An 18,688-nucleotide genomic window follows, 5' to 3' on the forward strand; every position below is an offset into this window, starting at 1 on the left:
TATTTATTTATTTATTTATTTATTTATTTATTTATTTATTTATTTATTTATTTTTGAGATAGTCTCACTCTGTCGCCCAGGCTGGAGTGCAATGGTGCGATCTTGGCTCAGATTCTTCTGCCTCACCCTCCTGAGTAGCTGGGATTACAGGCACCCACCACCATGCCGACTAATTTTTGTATTTTTAGTAGAGACAGGGTTTCGCCATGTTGACCAGGCTAGTCTTGAACTCCTGACCTCAAGTGATCTGCCCACCTCGGCCTCCCAAATTGCTAGGATACAGGTGTGAGTCACTGCACCCAGCCTCAAAAATACAATTTATGATTCCTTGTGAATTAAATTTCACTAAGATGAAGCACATCTAAGTTTAAAACTTGGGTACCATTATGTTTTACAATTTTTAAGAAAGAAAATTCACAACCTACTCAATAATCCTGAAGAAAAATCAGATTAAAAGTAGTAGGATATTTGTACATACAACATGTATAGATGTATAAACAAACACTTTCTAGAAGGAAAAGGTATCATATTTAGTATTTATAGGCTACACTCTTTCTTTTAAGGAAGATTATAAAACAGGAGCTAGGTATGGAGCCAGAAGTTGTGAGGGAAACCTCAAAGTAGTAAATACTAAAACTCTTTGTAGAGTTTTACACTCAGTGTAAAGAAATGAAAAAATCCTTATACTATTAAACCTTTACTTGTATAAAAACCAAAATTAGTCCAACTACTTTTTGCCCATTTATGATGATAAAAATTGAAACAAAAACTCTCAACCCATTTTGTAAGACTTCTATTATAACATTCTTAAATCCAGTTCATATTGTTCCACAGAGTCATGTAACATTTAAGCTCAAGATGGGGACACAAAATATGATGGTGAATTTTACTTTTTCTTAGGAAATGATCACAATTTCATTGAAAGTACAGGATAAAGTGAATAGCCCCTTAACAACTTGTGCACTTTATTGTCTTCAATAGAAAGTTCAAATATTTCCATTTTTTAAACCTCTAGAATATTATCCGGACATTTAAAATATTGATATTTAAGTTTACATTAAAGGACATCATACTCTGAAAACAGGCCGGCTTTAAATATAATTTGACTGATTGTGGGGGTACTTACGGACAGATTTCTTTACCAAGTACCAGTTTCTTATATTTAAAAAAAATCAGCAAGATAGAATTTTAAAAATCTTAATTTACAATACATTGTAAACTGCAGACAGCAACTGTCACATATATCATAGACCAGCACAGGTAAAAATCTTTTTTCCAGATGTCTATAAGACTTTGTATCTTCCTTTATTTGTTGGTTGGTATGAATTTTGCTGTAATAGGAAATAAAAGATATGTTATCAGAGAAAGCAAAACAAAACAACAAAAAACAAAAACGAACCAACCAACCAAACAAACAAACCCAAAAGGAAATATTTAAGATCATTTCCTTTGCCAACTTATAAAACTACTGGTTATTTAAAATTTTAAATGTTAATATTACTGCATTGAGAAAGGAAAAACTATTAAATAACTAATGAATTCTCTGTTCACTCAACTATTCCTTAACAACTATGTTTTGAATCAACTTAATAGTGGTAGCATCTACGGGCACAAGATTCTTTTCGATCACTTCTTGGTGAAATAGTATTAAGCACATGATTTAACAGCTGTTTTACTTTTTCCCTCGTTTTGTGAACCCTCTTTTCATTAAACTTCTAACCACCCCCACCCCCCCACAAAAAAAGGAATGCTCTGTGAGGGGAATTTTAGAAAAGCTCTCAGAATTACACTTAGAGAAAAGACAACGTTTCCTTTCAAAGGAAATGTACACACTGTACGGAGTGTTTATAAGCTGCAACTGGCACTAAAGACACAAGGACAAGTCTACCTCCTCTGGAAAGGCAGTCTGTAAAGGGCTTTTTCCAAAATCAAATTAAGCCATTGTTTAAGTTTAAAGACACTGACAACACCATGTGTTGGCAAATATGTAGAACAACTGGAATTTTCATACACTTCTGGATTGAGTGTGAATTGATGTAACCTCTTTGGAAAACTATTTAGCAATACCTAGCCTATAATTAACAATTCTACTCCAAGGTATACACCCAAGGAAAAAATCATGCTAATATATACCAAACGCACAGGAATAATGTTCACAGAAGTGTTATTCATAAAAGCCAAAAATAAGAATAGCCCCCAAATCCAATATATAAATATAAATTAATTGTTGTATATTCATATAAATATTATATGGCCACGAAAATGAATTATGGCTACATGCAATAACATGGACCAATCTCCTCAAAATGTTGAGTGAAGGAAACTAGATGCAAAAGGTGCAAACACATGATTCCACTTATGTGGAGTTCAAAAACAGGAAAAACTAATCTATGATTTTAAAATTCACCATATGATAGGGCTGGGCGAGGTGGCTCAGGCCTGTAATCCCAGCACTTTGGGAGGCCGAGGCAGGTGAATCATGAGGTCAGGAGTTTGAGACTAGCCTTGCCAACATAGTGAAACACCATCTCTACTAAAAATACAAAAATTAGCCGGATGTGGTGGTGTGCGCCTGTAATCCCAGCTACTCAGGAGGCTGAGGCAGGAGAATCGCTTGAACGTGGGACGCGGAGGTTGCAGTGAGCCGAGATTGTGCCATTGCACTCCAGCCCGGGTGACAGTGCAAGACTCAGTCTCCAAAAAAAAAAAAAAAAAAAAAAAAAAAGTATGGTTGTGTTGGCGGGAGATGAATAGTGACAAGAATAGACACAGAGAAGACTTCTGAGATATTAGTAATGTTTTTTATTTCTTGATCTGGGTAGTGATTACACTGGGATGCTTATTACTTTGTGAAAATTCATCAAACTATATGTTCATGATTGCAGTACTTGTCTGTATTTATATTTCAATAAAACACTTATTAAAACGAAACTTTAAGGTTTTCACTCACCAGCCGGATCAGCTCTTCTTTTATGAGCCTGGTGATTTCTGCCTTTGCTTTCTGCACAGCCAGTTCATTGGCACCTGGTGATTGAGTGGAAAGCATATTATTCACATTACTAAAATTACACTGTGTTTACCCATATCACGGAGGTCCAGGAAGAAACACTGTAGGTGACTTTCAGAAACATTGTACTGCCTGCCAAGATAGCCATTTAATGCCTGGTGGAACATTACCCACATTATATAATGGCTGCTTATTATTTTGATTACTTTCAGAGTTTCAAATGTAACCACTGAGGTCATATTATGTGTTAAGAGTTCCTAGTATGGTGATTAAAAAGAGTAGAATAAAAAGACTATTAGCAATTTGTCCAGAAGATAGTAAGAGAAGGCTAAAGGGAAATATAACTTCCTTGGTTTATTCATTTAGCAAGTATTTATTAGACATTTATGATGTTCACTGAAGTCTGCAAATGTTTCCGAAGGGTGTCGTCTGAACAAAATCTTTAAAATGAAAGGAGGACTAGCCTATTGCACGGAGGAAAGATACCAGGAAGAGTATTTTGCAAAGGGAATTACATGCATAATGGTACAGAGTTAAGACAAGCATGCTTAATTATTGAAGAATAAGAGAAGTGTAGCGTGGTTGGAAAAGGAGTGTGAAAGAACACGGCAAGATAGCTGACTGGATGAGGTAGGCTGCAGACATTCATTCACAGTTATCAATTTCATAAACATTAAGCACTCACTTCTCACATACTGTGAGACATTTAACATATAAAGAACAAATTCATGCTCTTTAAAAGCTTACAGACTAGAAAAACAACCTTGTAAAGATATCACAACAGGATGAAAAGGAAGTAGTTTACAAACTTCACTTTTAAATACCACTTTTAGGAAGCTTTTCCTGACTCTTCAAGGCAGAGTTGTTTTTTTTTCCTTAGTGCTCTCACAATATTGTATTTATACCATCACAAGAGCACACTTCTGAGGTAGAATGGACAAGATATTTTTTCTGATGGGATTTGAACAGTGAAAAAGAGAAACAAATTAAGATATTAAGAGCTGGCTGGCAAGTGAAAAAAGGTAGAAGTAATAAAAGAATGTATTGACTCCAGGAGGAAAAACAGGTGTTTTTTGGACAGTGATAATGGGTGAAATTTAATTCTAAAATTGCTGTAGTTGAGGTGCTCATCAGACATCCAATTGGAAATATAAATGAGGCCAATGGAAATATGGACCAGAAGTTTAGAAGTGGCAGAGATTAGAGCCATCAAGGGTAGGCTGGGTAGAATCTGGAGCCAATGGACAATGCCAGTGAGTAGGTAAGTACAGATAGGCACCACACTGCACACTGAGAAGAGAAAAAGGGCTGAATCAAAGAAGACTAAAGATTGAATTGTCTAAGAATAAAAGGAGGACTGGGTTTGCAATGTAGAGAGCTATATTTTTATCATTCCATGTATTTTAAAAAAACACAAATGAGGGAAAGATTTATAATAAACGAGAAAATTTCCCCCCATATTAGAAATGAGTAACTTTTCTGTCCCCAGAGAAAGACAGAGATGGAGCTAGAAAGAGAGAGAGAAACAGTTTCACAACAGGAAGGAAAAGGCCAAGGGTATGGCTATGAAGTCATGGCAACGTATCTAATTTAAATCCTATACCTCCACTAGCCACTAACCACAACATTATAAAACTATGTGGGGAAGATGAGTGCTGGAAGGGAAGAGAAACAGAAGAATCAAGACCCAAGTCAGACTGAAAATTACAACAAAAATGAAATTTAGAAAACACGTTGCTTGGTATGAGTTCGTGTGAAGCTTGTTGATATTTTCGTGCAACTTTAAAAAGAAAGAAAACGGCCGGGCGCGGTGGCTCATGCTTGTAATCCCAGCACTTTGGGAGGCCGAGGCGGGCGGATCACGAGGTCAGGAGCTCGAGACCACGGTGAAACCCCGTCTCTACTAAAAATACAAAAAATTAGCCGGGCGTGGTGGTGGGCGCCTGTAGTCCCAGCTACTCCGAGAGGCTGAGGCAGGAGAATGGCATGAACCCGGCAGACGGAGCTTGCAGTGAGCCGAGATTGCGCCACTGCACTCCAGCCTGGGCGACAGAGCGAGACTCCGTCTCAAAAAAAAAAAAAAAAAAAATATATATATATATAATATATATAATATATAATATATATAATATATATATAATATATATATATATATTATATATATTATATATATATATATTATATATATTATATATATATAAAGAAGAAAACGACACTCTCACCTAGATTTAACTGGAAAATTAATTTTCCTACTTTTATCAGAGCCCGATAATTTGGACCAGTTTAAATTCTGACTTACGTAACTTCTTGTAATAGGTTACATATGTTTACAAGCAGCTATGAAAAAAAGGGCATTTCCTTTCATTGGTCCTAAAACAACTCTGGCTGCTTTTAAGGGATTCTCCACCAGTAAAAAGAGAGGGTCACAGAACAGGCTATATAAATTATACAGGCTGACTAGGCATGTAAGTCCTTCCTGTTCTCCTTCCCTTTGCCTGGTGGGAGGCCTGGAGCTGCTGAGACAAACAGAGCCTCCAAGGAGCCAGCCAGGCAGTGGGTTCCCTCCAATTACAGAACTAGAAACAGATGACACTAGGCTTCTTCCACAGTAGCAACACCTGTTTTCATCCTGTTAGTGTTTAGTCGAGTTTGGAGTTTCAAAAACTAAATGATCTTTTAAAAAATCTAATTACCTCTGAAAATTCTAAAAGCTTTAGATCACTTAAATTACCAAACCCTAGCTCTTATTCAGTATCATTATATTTCTTTTTCTTTTCTTTTTTTTTTTTTTTTTGAGATGGAGTTTCGTTGTTTTTGCCTAGGCTGGAGTGCAGTGGTGCCATCTCAGCTCACTGCAACCTCTGCCTTCTGGTTCCAAGCGATTCTCTTGCCTCAGCCTCCCGAGCAGCTGGGATACAGGCTCCCGCCACCATGCCCGGCTAATTTTTGTATTTAGTAGAGACAGGGTTTCACTATGTTGGCCAGGCTGGTCTCAAACTCTTGACCTTGTGATCCGCCCACTTCGGCCTCCCAAAGTGCTGGGATTACAGGCGTGAGCTACTGCGCCCAGCCATTATCATTATATTTCTGGATTATTCTTAAGACTTGCTTTCAACAAAGTTGCCTTTTTACTGGGGAGACTTGCTTAGATTATTATAAAAAGTAGACGTTATTTCCTGAGTGTAAATTGACAGTGAAGACAAATGACCAGAACCATTCTGGATGAAAGGAAAACTACATCGAAGCTGTGGAATCAGTGAATATCTCACTTCACATCACTTGGTAGTAGAGATTGTTCTGATAAAGTTATACATAAATTGAAATTTGATTTATCAATTAAACCATACCAAGCAAACATTGCATTTAAATTAATAAATGAATTACGAAAAGAATCCTTTTTCAAAGCAAATAATCGTGTCTCTCACTTACCTCTTTATAAGGCAAGCAGTTAAAATATTATCTTTGCTTACATGATACCCATGTATTCAAGCAGAAAATAAAATCCTGACTCCAGGTACACCAAAGGTTTTATTGCCACATTCCTCTATCATTGTCTTCAGCCTGTATGATCTAATTAACACAGTAGCAAAGACCTGTCCAGTTCCAACTACGGAAACACATCAGCTTAAGTTTTCTCTGCTTGAAGACCCAGGGGTCAGCAACCCCCATTTCACTATGTAATAAGAAACAATGTCACAAGATTTAGAAACATACTGGGTCATTGGCAGACCAAAAGTATTTCAGGATACACAAAAGGATGCCATTTTTAAACGTGACTTCAAATAGATCTAAGTCAGTTTCTCATAGTCACAAACATGAAGAAAAAAGTGTAGTTTGCCTAGTTCTGGACACACATCCTTTGTATGCCATTTAAAAATATGTATGAAACTTACCATGACTCAATGGTAGAGTGGCAAAAACATGGAAAACATAACAGCTGTATTTGCCAGGTGCGGTGGCTCTCGCCTGTAATCCCAACACTTTGGGAGGCCAAGGCAGGAGGATCACGAGGTCAGGAGATCAAGACCATCCTGGCCAACATGGTGAAACCCCATCTCTACTAAAAATACAAAAATTAGCTGGGTGTGGTGGCACGTGCCTATAATCCCAGCTACTTGGGAGGCTGCCAGGAGGCAGAGGTTTTAGTGAGCCCAGATCGCACCACTGCACTCCAGCCTGGCAACAGAGCGAGACTCCATGTCAAAAAACAAAATAAAAAAAGATGAAATTAAGAAATTCTCAGATAAACAAAACCTGAGTTAGTTGCTAGTATACCTGCCCTACAAGAAATACAAAAGGAAATCCTCCAGACTGAAGTGAAAGAACCCTAGATGATTACTTGAATGAGGAAACAAATACTCAGAAGGATAACTACATAGGTAAATATAAAAGTCAGTATTATTTTTAGTTTGTAACTTCTCTTTATTTCCTGTATGATTACATAAAATAATTATGAATCTATGTTGAAGAATACAGAATGTATGAAGATGTACAGGTCTGGGCCCAGCATGGTGGCTCACGTTTGTAATCCCATCACTTTGGGAGGCTGAGGCAGGAGGATCACTTGACCCCAGGAGCTCAAGAACAGTCTGGGCAACATAGTGAAAACCCATCTCTACAAAAAATACAAAAATTTAGCTGGACATAGTGGCATACACCTGTGGTCCCAGCTCAATGGGGGGCTGAGGTGGGAGGCTTGCTTGAACTGTGACTGGGTCATTGCACTCCAGGACAGGTGACAGAACAACACTCTGTCTCAAAAAAAGATGGGTAGGTTTGGGGGGCCGATGTGGGAGTAAGCGTGAAGCCAGGAGTTCAAGCCAAGCCTAGACTGTAACATAGCAAGACCCTGTCTCTAGAAAAAAAAAATTTTTTCATTAGCCAGGCATGGTGGCACAGGCCTGTGGTCCTAGCTATTCAGGAGGCCAAGGATAGAGGATCACTTGAACTCTGGAGTTTGAAGCTGCAGTAAACTATAATCTCACCTTTGCACTCCAACCTGAGTGACAGATCAAGACCCTGTCTCTTAGAAAAAGGTATACAGGAATTTTGTGTCAATAACAACAAAAAAATAGATGAGACTATATAGGAGCAAAATTTTTGTATAGTATTAAAACTGAGTTGGCATTAATTGAACTATGTTATTATGAATTAAGATATTAATTGCAATCCACTGAGTAACCACCAAGAAAATACCTGGCTGGGCACGGTGGCTCAGGCCTGTAATCCCTGCACTTTGGGAGGCTGAGGTAGGCAGTTCACCTGAGGTCAGGTGTTCAAGAACAGCCTGGCCAACGTGGTGAAACCCCATCTCTACTAAAAATAAAAGTAGCCAGGCATGCGTCTGTAATCCCAGCTACTAGGGAGGTCAAGGAAGGGAGAACTCCTTGAACCCGGGAGGTGGAGGCTGCAGTGAGACGAGACTGTGCCATTGCACTCCAGCCTGGGCAACAGAGTGAGACTCCATCTCAAAAAAAAAAACAAAAACCTAAAAATATATATAGCAAAAGAAACAAGAAGGCCGGGCGTGGTGGCTCATGCCTGTAATCCCAGCACTCTGGGAGGCCAAGGCAGGCAGATCATGAGGTCAGGAGATTGAGACCATCCTGTCCAACATGGTGAAACCCCATGTCTACTAAAAATACAAAAATTAGCTGAGCGTGGTGGTGCACGCCTGTAGTCCCAGCTACTCGGGAGGCTGAGGCAGTAGAATCGCTTAAGCCTGGGAGGCAGAGGTTGCAGTGAGCCGAAATTGTGCCACTGCATTCCAGCCTGGTGACAGAGCTAGACTCCCTCTCAAAAAGAAAAAAAAAAAAAAAAAACCCAGAAACAAGAGCAAATCAAAATGGCACATAAGAAAATATTGCTCTAACACGACAGGGCGCAGTGGCTCATGCCTGTAATCCCAACACTTTGGGAGGCCGCGGCAGGTGGGTCACATGAGGTCAGGAATTTGAGACCAGCCTGACCAACATGGTGAAACCTCGTCTCTACTAAAAACACAAAAATTAGCTGGGCGTGGTGTGGGGGCGCCTGTAATCCTAGCTTCTCGGGAGGCTGAGGCACGAGAATTACTTGAACCCAGGAGGTAGGAGTTGCAGTGAGTTGAGATCGGGCCACTGCACTCCAGCCTGGACGACAGAGAGGGGCTTTGTCGAAAAGAAAAGAAAAGAAAAGAAAAGAAAAGAAAAGAAAAGAAAAGAAAAGAAAAGAAAAGAAAAGAAAAGAAAAGAAAAGATTACTCTAACCAAAAAAAAGGCAGTAACAGATCTTTTATAATGCAGGCATTTACAGCTAGAAATTTCTCTCTAAGCACTGCTTTCACTGAATCCTGTTTAAATTTCACGAAGGTACTGAAGGCTGAACTGTACGTTTTTAATGGTTAAAATGGACAAACTTTTGTTATATGAATTTTACCTCAATGTAAGTCCTAAATAGCAAAAGACTGCTACAGATTTTAAAAATAGTTCCAAATGGAGACAGTACAATCAAAAAGTAAGAGGTCTAGCCTGGCCAACATGGTGAAACCCCATCTCTACCCAAAAATACAAAAATTAGCCAGGTACGGTAGCACATGCCTGTGGTCCCAGCTACCCAGGAGGCTGAGGCACGAGAATCGTGTGAACCCTGGAGGCGGAGGTTGCAGTAAGCCAAGATCGTGCCATTGCACTCCAGCCTGGGCAATAGAGTGCCACACCCTGTACTGACAACAATGCTATGGTGTCAAGGAAATGAAGCCAGAACAGACGGTTCTATTATCTAGCAGTCTAGTTCTGTCTTGCTTCCATTTCACAAAATGTCAGAAAACAAAAACAAAAACCACTTAAAATGTCAATAACAAAGATGCTCGGATTAAACATAAATAAAGTGGGCTGGGCGCGGTGGCTCATGCCTGTAATCCCAGCACTTTGGGAGACCAAGGCGGGTGGACCATGAGGTCAGGAGTTTGAGACCAGCCAGGCCAGCATAGGGAAACCCCGTCTCTACTAAAAGTACAAAAATGAGCCAGGCATGGTGGCGCATGCCTGTAATCCCAGCTACTTGGGAGGCTGAGGCAAGAGAACTGCTTGAACCCGGGAGGTGGAGGTTGCAGTGAGCCAAGATCAAGCTATTGCACTCCAGCTCTGGGCAACAGAGCAAGACTCCATCTCGGGGGAAAAAGCAAAACAAAACAAAACAAAAATCAAAAACATAAATAAAATGTGACAGGCTGTCCTACTATGCAGTAGAGTAACACATCAGAAAAAACAAAATAGGCTGGGCACATTGGCTCATGCCTGCAATCCTAGCACTCTGGGAGGCTGAGCAGGGGCGGGTCCCTTGAGCTCAGGAGTTTGAGACCAGCCTGGGCACCATAACACAACCCTGTCTCTACAAAAAAATAAGTCAGGTGTGGTGGCACGTTCCTGTAGTCCCAGCTACTCGGGGGTGTTGAGGTGGGAGGATCACTTGAGCCCAGGAGGTTGAGGCTACAGTGAGCTGAGATTGCACCACTGTGCTCCAGCCAGACAAAATAAGACCCTGTCTCAAAATAAATAAAGATGGAAATTGCCTCTGGAATGAATTCATTCATTAATGTATGAAATAAAGTTAAAAACCAAACCTGACTGCTGTTAGATAATGTATTACTTATATCCGTTAGGTTGTGGCATTGTCTACTTGTTATTTTGTTAAAGGTATAAACTTTCATGGGCATAATTTCACAGGCAATATTTGCCTAGATAAACATTCATTAAGTGAACTAATACACTTGATTTACTTTCCAACCTAAACTTAGGCCAGAATATTCCACTTACAGAAGCATAAACAGGTCAGTCCTTAAAATGTAAGTTTTCTTTGAATTTTCAAATTTGACCAAATTGCCAAAACTGAGTCTCACAAACAGATCATTTACCTTTGCATATGTACTGAAATTCTTCTATATAAAGACCTCAAATGTCATAAGTTTTTTTTTCAGAGGTGTTCCTTACTTTCAGTTCTCTCTAGAATTGACCTCACATGCTCTTTGCATTTATTACATCTACATCAACCTTGATCTAAATTCAAGATTGAAACAGAACTAACAGCACATACTTTCAATTGCCAAGTAAATCTTCCGCTCGCCTTCCTTGGGTTCTTTGCCAGGAGGGAAGTAGGTTCCTCTGATTGTAATTGCGGCTTCAGAATATTCACTGATTCTCTGCAGAGCTTCCTTAGAGGTAACTTTCCATCTAGCAGTCTAAAAGAAAACGTAAGGAAAAGAAAAATCACTTCATAATAGGACAAAAAAATCCGGGAGTGCTGACAAAGACTAGGCTGGCTGATACCATATTATGGTATGTATATGTACATGTATATATATGTGTGTGTGTGTGTATATATATATGTATGTGTATATATATATATATATATATATTTTCTTTTTGAGACGGAGTTTCGCTCTTGTTGCTCAGGCTGGAGTACAACGAACAGTGCAATCCTGGCTCACCGCAACCTCCGCCTCCCAGGTTCAAGTGATTCTCCTCCCTCAGCCTCCCAAGTAGCTGGGATTACAGGCATGTGTCACCATGCCCAGCTTATTTTTGTATTTTTAGTAGAGACGGGGTTTCACCATGTTGGTCAAGCTGGTCTCGACCTCCCGACCTCAGGTGATCCTCCCGACCTCAGGTGATCCACCCGCCTTAGTCTCCCGAAGTGCTGGGATTCCAGGCGTGAGCCACCTCACCGGGCCCTATGGTCAATATTGAGATCATTATTGGCTGGGCGTGATGGCTCACGCCTGTAATTCCAGCACTTTGGGAGGCTAAGGTAGGCGGATCATCTGAGGTTGGGAGTTCGAGACCAGCCTGACCAACATGGAGAAACCCCGTCTCTACTAAAAATACAAAAATTAGCCAGGCGTGGTGGTGCAAGCCTGTAATCCCAGCACTTTGGGAGGCCGAGGCGGGCAGATGACCTAAGGTCGGGAGTTCGAGACCAGCCTGACCAACATGGTGAAACCTACTAAAAATACAAAAATAAGCTGGGCATGGTGGCGCATGCCTGTAATCCCAGCTATTCGCGAGGCTGAGGGAGAAGAATCGCTTGAACCCAGGAGGCGGAGGTTGAGGTGAGCCAAGATCGCACCATTGTACTCCAGCCTAGGCGGTAAGAGCAAAAGTCCGTCTCAAAAAAAAACAAACAAAGAAAACAAAGATCATTATTAATACACACCTGCATCATAAGTTCATTTAGATCCTAATGTACCTTGAACATACTCATAAAAATCAAATTTCTATTGTTATATCCTCCATTTAGGTAAAGAGTGAAGGAGCTATTAAAATGTTCATGGGTTTTAAAGATGAGATTTTTCCTCCAAAGAAGTTTCTACTTCACAATAAAAAAAGGTTTAAACTTGTTACTCGCCTGTGGGAAGTCATTGATCTCTAATTCTTCTTCGTATCTCTTAAAAGATTCATTCTGTCCACCATCCTGTCTCTCTTCTTCTTGTTTCTCTAAAGGCACATAATTGAGCTTGGCATTGATCTTTTCAGCAAGTTGTTCTGCAATGGTTTTTGCAGAAACAGTGGGAGCCAGAATGGTGCCACCTCTAAGAATTGCATTGGTGGCCTGCTGCATCACATCCTGTAGTTAAAGAAGACTTAGTTAAATCTCAAACGAGGGCAGAGACAAGAATAGGGACCACACCACAAATTATTCTCTGAAAAGCTACTAACTTTGTATGCAAGTTTAATAAATAACCTTTCTAATGCATAGTCTCATTGATATGTGTGATTTAGCAATATATATTTATAATGTAGTTTAACGTACCTCCTTGTGGATAAGAAAACTGGAGAACATTCAACTCTCTATTAAATATTCTACTAGATCATAGAGATGTAGTTGATAATTAGCTAACTCTTGATGTCAGACACAGTAAATATTTCCAAAATCATTTGCATACTCTAACTCCTAGGAGTTTCCTCCGATTTGAATGTTTGTACTACTACCATCACTGAGCTCCTTCATCTCTATGACCCAACCCAACATTACAAACATTATAGTTAATGACTGCCTCAAAAGCTTCAAAATAACAAGTAAGCTTCCAAGAAAAAGATAATGTGAAATATTTAAAAATCACATTTCTCCACTGTTTAAGACCATATTAATTTGAGTCATGTAACTGGGTGTTTGTATATCCAGGGAGTTGTGTGCCCAATAAAAGCAGATAAAGAAAGAAAAGGAGAATTATTAATATATCTTTAAGATTTTGTTAAGACTCATCAGAATACTACCCTATAAAACTACCTATGGCTAACAGTTAGAAATTCTAGAATAGGCATTAAGTCCTCAGTTAATACCACTAGAGAAATCATCCAAATGCAATTATCAAAAAATTCTGTACTGAGAATGTTAAATTCTCACAAACTCAATGTCTAGGACAACTTGTTTACTTGTGCTTAACATAATTCGTGAAAAGTAAAATCAAAGAACTTCTTAAAAGTATTGACTGAGACTTGGAACAAATTACTTAATACCTGAGACTCGATGCCCAAATTCTTCTGGGCATTGATTCTAAGAGCCAATCTCTTAGCAATTTCTAATTTCTCAGCATTTCCTGCAGTTGGAGCAGGAACACTTGATGTTCCAGGAGCAGCCATATCCTTTACTCTCTTCTTTGAATTAAACATGCTTTCAATTTGCTCATCAATCTAGATCAAAAGGAAAAAAAGGACTAGTAAAAAACTGAATTAGAAATACCAAATTAAGTTATTCTACAGAAATAAATAAGGAATGTTTCCACCAAAAGGCTGGAATCAGATAGTTATATTTACAGAAATCCTACTACACAGATCCATGGGAAAATATACCACCTATTTGTTAAAAGTCAAGTTTCATTTAAAAAATCAGTTGTCTATGGTGGGGAGAAAAATAGAAAACAGAGAAACAACATTGCATGAACCACGTCATCAGACTCCTGAGAGGACCAGAAACTTCATCCCTGTTCAATAAATGAGGAAACATGTGCTTTCAAGACAGAACAGCCAATACGATGCAGCTGACTTGCCCCAGGGCTCAGGCCTTGAGACCAAATTATACCGCAATGAAAGAGGCTGGAAAAAGGACTATAACTCAAGGTCAGTGGCCAACTAAAAATATAGTCAATAATTCTCAGGGGGAGTGGTATAACATGTTCCTAAGGCAAAGCTCTCAAAACTCTTCCCAACCCATAAAATCCAATTGGATTTGCCTTAAAAACTGGGTAACTGAACCAGAAAAGGCTTATTCCCTTATTCCTTTGAATCAAGAAAGGAAAGAAATGCAGGTTGTTTCCCCATCAAGGCAACCGCAATGATGAAAGCTTCGCTTTGACAGGAGACACATGAGCCCTACTGCTAGGTGCATTTCATTTTTTTTTTTTTTTTTTGAGACAGAGTCTCGCTCTGTCTCCCAGGCTGGAGTGCAATGGCGCCATCTCAGCTCACTGCAAGCTCCGCCTCGTGGGCTCACGCCATTCTCCTGCCTCAGCCTACTGAGTAGCTGGGACTACAGGTGCCCGCCACCACACCGGGCTAATTTTTTGTATTTTTAGTTGAGATGGGGTTTCATCCTGTTAGCCAGGATGGTCTCAATCTCCTGACCTCGTGATCCGCCCACCTTGGCCTCCCAAAGTGCTGGGATTATAGGCGTGTGCCACCGTGCCCAGCCTGCTATGTGCATTTCTTTTTAAAAATGCCCTTTGCCCAACAATGACTACGGATATCACTGATTACAGAAATACAAGCCGCCTTCAGAAACTGAGATTAGATTAATAAAGCTGTATCTTCTAGATCTCAAATGCACAGAAAAGCTTATTTAGGGCTTAAAAATTAATTGGTTAATTTACAACGCTCTTTTACTAAAATAAAAACAGTCCATTTAGCTTTTGTATTTTTTTTGAGAAACGGTTGCCTTTAACTCCCAGGCTCAAGGGTTCTTCACACCTCGGCCTCCCAAGTAGCTAGGACCACAGCGTGCACTATCACGTCCAGCTAATTTTTAAAAACCTTTTTATAGAGACAGGGTCTCACTATGTTGTCTAGGAGGGTCTTGAACTCCTGGGCTCAAGCTATCCTCCCACCATGGCCTTCCAAAGTGTTGGGATTACAGGCCATGAGCCACCACACCCAGCCTTAGATTCTTCTTAAAACATTTATTACCTATTAAAGGGTTTTAGTTATGGCCAGATACAGTGGCTCCTGCCTATAATCCCAGTATTTTGAGAGTCCAAGGCAGGAGGATTACTTGAGCCCAGGAGTTCAAGACCAGCCTGGGCAACATGGCAAAACCTTGTCTCTACAAAAAATATAAAAGTTAGCCAGGCATGGTGGCACATGCCTGTAGTCCCAGATAGTCAGAAGGCTGAGGTGGAGAATCACCTGAGCCCAGGAAGTTGAGGCTACAGTGAGCCAAGATCACGCCACTTTACTCCAGCCTGGTTGACGGAGTGAGATCCTGTCTCATAAAAACAAAACAAAACAAAACCCTCAAAAAACACCAACAGGAGGTTAGTTATCAGCTAGTTTTAAAACTCAACATTTACCTGAGTAAAACTGTTTTAAATTAAATAGCATTCATGGTATTACAATCTGAACAAATTCATAAAATCAGGAAAGGGGGAAGTATACAATGCTACCTGGTAGAGCTAACCTTACTTTTGATTTTATTCATGTTAAGTACTGTTTATATTTTTCATAAAATTATATATTAAACACCCGAAGAAACAATCACCATATTTTATCACAAGATTTTAAAAAACAGTTAAAAATACTGCAGTTTTCCCTTTACACATGGAATACATTCCAAGAACCCCAGTGGATGCCTAAAAACACAGATAGTACCACACTGACATACACTGTTTTTTTCCTATACATACATATCTATGATAAAGTTTAATTTATAAATTAGGTACAGTTAAGAGATTAACAACAATAAAATAGGACAATTATAACAATATACTGTAATTAAAGTTATATGAATGTGGTCTCAAAATACTGTAATAGTTTCAGACTGTGGTTAACCTATGGCAACTAAAACCACAGAAAAGAGGAAACTACCATAATGTCAAAAAGTGACAGATGTTTTTAAAACATGGCTACAGATTATTTAATAGTCTTTTTTCCTGAGTGTGGGCTGGACTTAATGACTTCCTTCTAATAGAAGAAAGTGGGCTGGGCATGGTGGCTCATGTTTGTAATACCATCACTTTGGGAGGCTGAGGCAGGAGGATCACTTGAGCCCAGGAATTTCAGACCAACCTAGGCAACATAGCGAGACCTCGAGTCTAAAAAAAAACATTTTAAAATATATATTAACAGGGCATGGTGGTGCACCTATAGTACCAGCTACTCAAGAGGCTGAGGTGGGAAGATCGCTTGAGCCCAGGAGGCAGAGGCTGCAGTGAGTTGAGTTCGCACCACTACACTCCAGCCTGGGCAAGAGTCAGACTGTTTCCAAAACAAAACAAAACAAAACAAGACAAAAAAAAACCCCACAAAGAATAAAGTGGAAGTGACAGTGTGTAATTTCAGAGACTAGTCATAAAAAGCACTAAAGCTTTCTCTTTGCTCTCCTGGATCACTCACTGTGGGGAAAGCCAGCTGCCATGTCGGTAAGCACAGGAAAAGAGGTGAAGAACTGAGGCATCCTATCAACATCAAAGTGAATGATGTTGGAAGCGGATCATCCAGCAACAGTCAAGCCTGCAGATGACTGCAATCTCATGAGCACCTAAGCCAGAACTACCCGACTAAACTGGTCCTGATTTCCTGACCCTAAGGAACTATGTGATAATAAGTGTTTATTGCTTTAACCTGCTAAGTTTTGATTTGTTACATGGTAACAGACAAATTAAAGAAATGAAATTTGGCTGGGCATGGTGGCTCACGCCTGTAATCTGAGCACTTTGAGAGGCCGAGGCGGGCGGATCACGAAGTCAAGAGATCAAGATCATCCTGGCCAACATGGTGAAACCCTGTCTCTAGTAAAAATAAAAACAAATTAGCCAAGCATGGTGGCGCGTGCCTATCATCCCAGTTACTCGGGAGTCTGAGGCAGGAGAACCGATTGAACCTGAGAGGCGGAGGTTGCAGTGAGCCAAGATGGAGCCACTACACTCCAGCCTGGTGACAGAGCGAGACTCTGTCTCCAAAAAAAAAAAAAAAAAAAAAAAAAAAAGACTTTATTGGCCAGGCACAGTGGCTCACACCTATAATCCCAGCACTATGGGAGGCCAAGGCGGGTGGATCACCTGAGGTCAGGAGTTTGAGAACAGCCTGGCCAATATGGTGAAACCCCATCTCTACTAAAAATACAAAAATCAGCCGGGTGTGGTGGCGGGTGCCTGTAATCCCAGCTACTCGGGAGGCTGAAACAGTAGAATCGCTTGAAGCCGGGAGGCAGAGGTTGCAGTGAGCTGAGATTACGACACTGCAGTCCGGCCTGGGTGACAGAGCAAGACACGCCCGGCTAATTTTTTGAGCTAGTATGGTATCCTAGAAAAAAATGGCTTAAGGTTAATAGGACAACTGGGTTCTGGTCCTGACTGTGTTAACTCCCACTGTGGTCCTGGACCTAACATCTTTTCTTGGAGTCAATTTCCTAATGATAAGATCAGATTGAATTTCTGATTTCCAACATTATTTTCTGAACTTAAGTTTAACAGGATATGTCCAAAAGTGTTCTGAGACCAGGTATGTTGGGGAATTTCTGGGTTTAACAAAGTTAAACAAGATTCTTTAAAGACTTTTCACATCCATGGCCAGATGAGGTGGCTCACGCATGTAATCCCAGCACTTTGGGAGGCCGAGGAAGGTGGATTGCTTGAGGTCAGAAGTCTGAGACCAGCCTGGGCAACGTGAAACCCCGTCTCTACTAAAAATACAAAAATTAGCCAGGCGTGGTGGTGGATGCCTGTAATCCCAGCTACTCAGGAGGCCGAGGCAGGAGAATTGCTTGAACCCGGGAGGTGGAGGTTACAGTGAGTGGAGACCACGCCACCGTACTCCACCCTGGGAGACACAGCGAGATTCCCATCGCAAAAAAAAAAAAAAAAGACTTTTCTCATCCTTTGAAGTGCTAATGAGTGATCTATATATTAAGAGGAGGGGTATTGGTATGTAGTAGGCAGATTTTCCAAAACTGTTCTGGACCAACCTCTAGTAAAGAAGGTTTCCGATGATTGTCTATCTTGATAAGCATATGGCAAGACCTCCAGTACAAAAGAAATAACTGCTTCAATTAAGAATGAGAGAATACCTAGTACTTACATCAACTGCAGCATCCTCATCATCTGAATCTTGCAGACCTAGAGCTGCTTTTTGTAACTTCTTCCTCTCATTAGCCAAAGCTTGTTCTGTTTCATCAAACTTGAATCCCTTACCAGAGAACCCACTACTCTTTTTAATTATTTTCCCCTCCTTTCAAAAAAAGAAAACAAAGTTAATCTCATAGTAAAAACGTTAATGTTTAGGAATTCATACTAATTATTTTTCAAGGTGGTGTATGTCAATGTAATAAAAACACTTCATCTAGCATGTAAGATAAACTAAGAGCTCTACGTAGACACCACAAAATACTAAGTTCAAGAATAAGATAAGATTTTAGCTTTCACTCATTTTTCCCTCTAGAGAGAAATAAAAATAGTCCTATCAAAATTTCCAAGTGTTAAATAAAAAAGATTTC

The 18,688-nt window shown here is 39.9% G+C and overlaps 1 protein-coding gene across 3 annotated transcripts in view; it reads right to left on the reverse strand.

Annotated features, from left to right (window-relative positions):
* Positions 1 to 777: 777 nt before the first annotated feature.
* Positions 778 to 18,688, reverse strand: part of DDX46 (DEAD-box helicase 46) — a 75,848-nt gene continuing 57,937 nt past the window's right edge. Inside the window, exons 18-24 of one of the 3 annotated variants that reach the window (XM_055233043.2) lie at positions 18,274 to 18,423; positions 13,504 to 13,677; positions 13,271 to 13,273; positions 12,392 to 12,610; positions 11,081 to 11,225; positions 2,951 to 3,024; positions 778 to 1,331 (exon numbers count right to left, since the gene is read on the reverse strand). In XM_055233043.2, coding sequence (XP_055089018.1) covers positions 1,284 to 1,331; positions 2,951 to 3,024; positions 11,081 to 11,225; positions 12,392 to 12,610; positions 13,271 to 13,273; positions 13,504 to 13,677; positions 18,274 to 18,423 — 813 coding nt within the window. In that variant the 3' untranslated portion in view covers positions 778 to 1,283. Of the gene's footprint in view, positions 1,332 to 2,950; positions 3,025 to 11,080; positions 11,226 to 12,391; positions 12,611 to 13,270; positions 13,274 to 13,500; positions 13,678 to 18,273; positions 18,424 to 18,688 lie in introns of all 3 variants that reach the window. The other 2 variants (XM_055233042.2, XM_063611563.1) reach the window with 2 other exon arrangements.

The sequence above is a fragment of the Symphalangus syndactylus genome, chromosome 11 (assembly GCF_028878055.3).
Source record: "Symphalangus syndactylus isolate Jambi chromosome 11, NHGRI_mSymSyn1-v2.1_pri, whole genome shotgun sequence".
In the NCBI taxonomy this organism is placed as follows: domain Eukaryota; kingdom Metazoa; phylum Chordata; class Mammalia; order Primates; family Hylobatidae; genus Symphalangus; species Symphalangus syndactylus.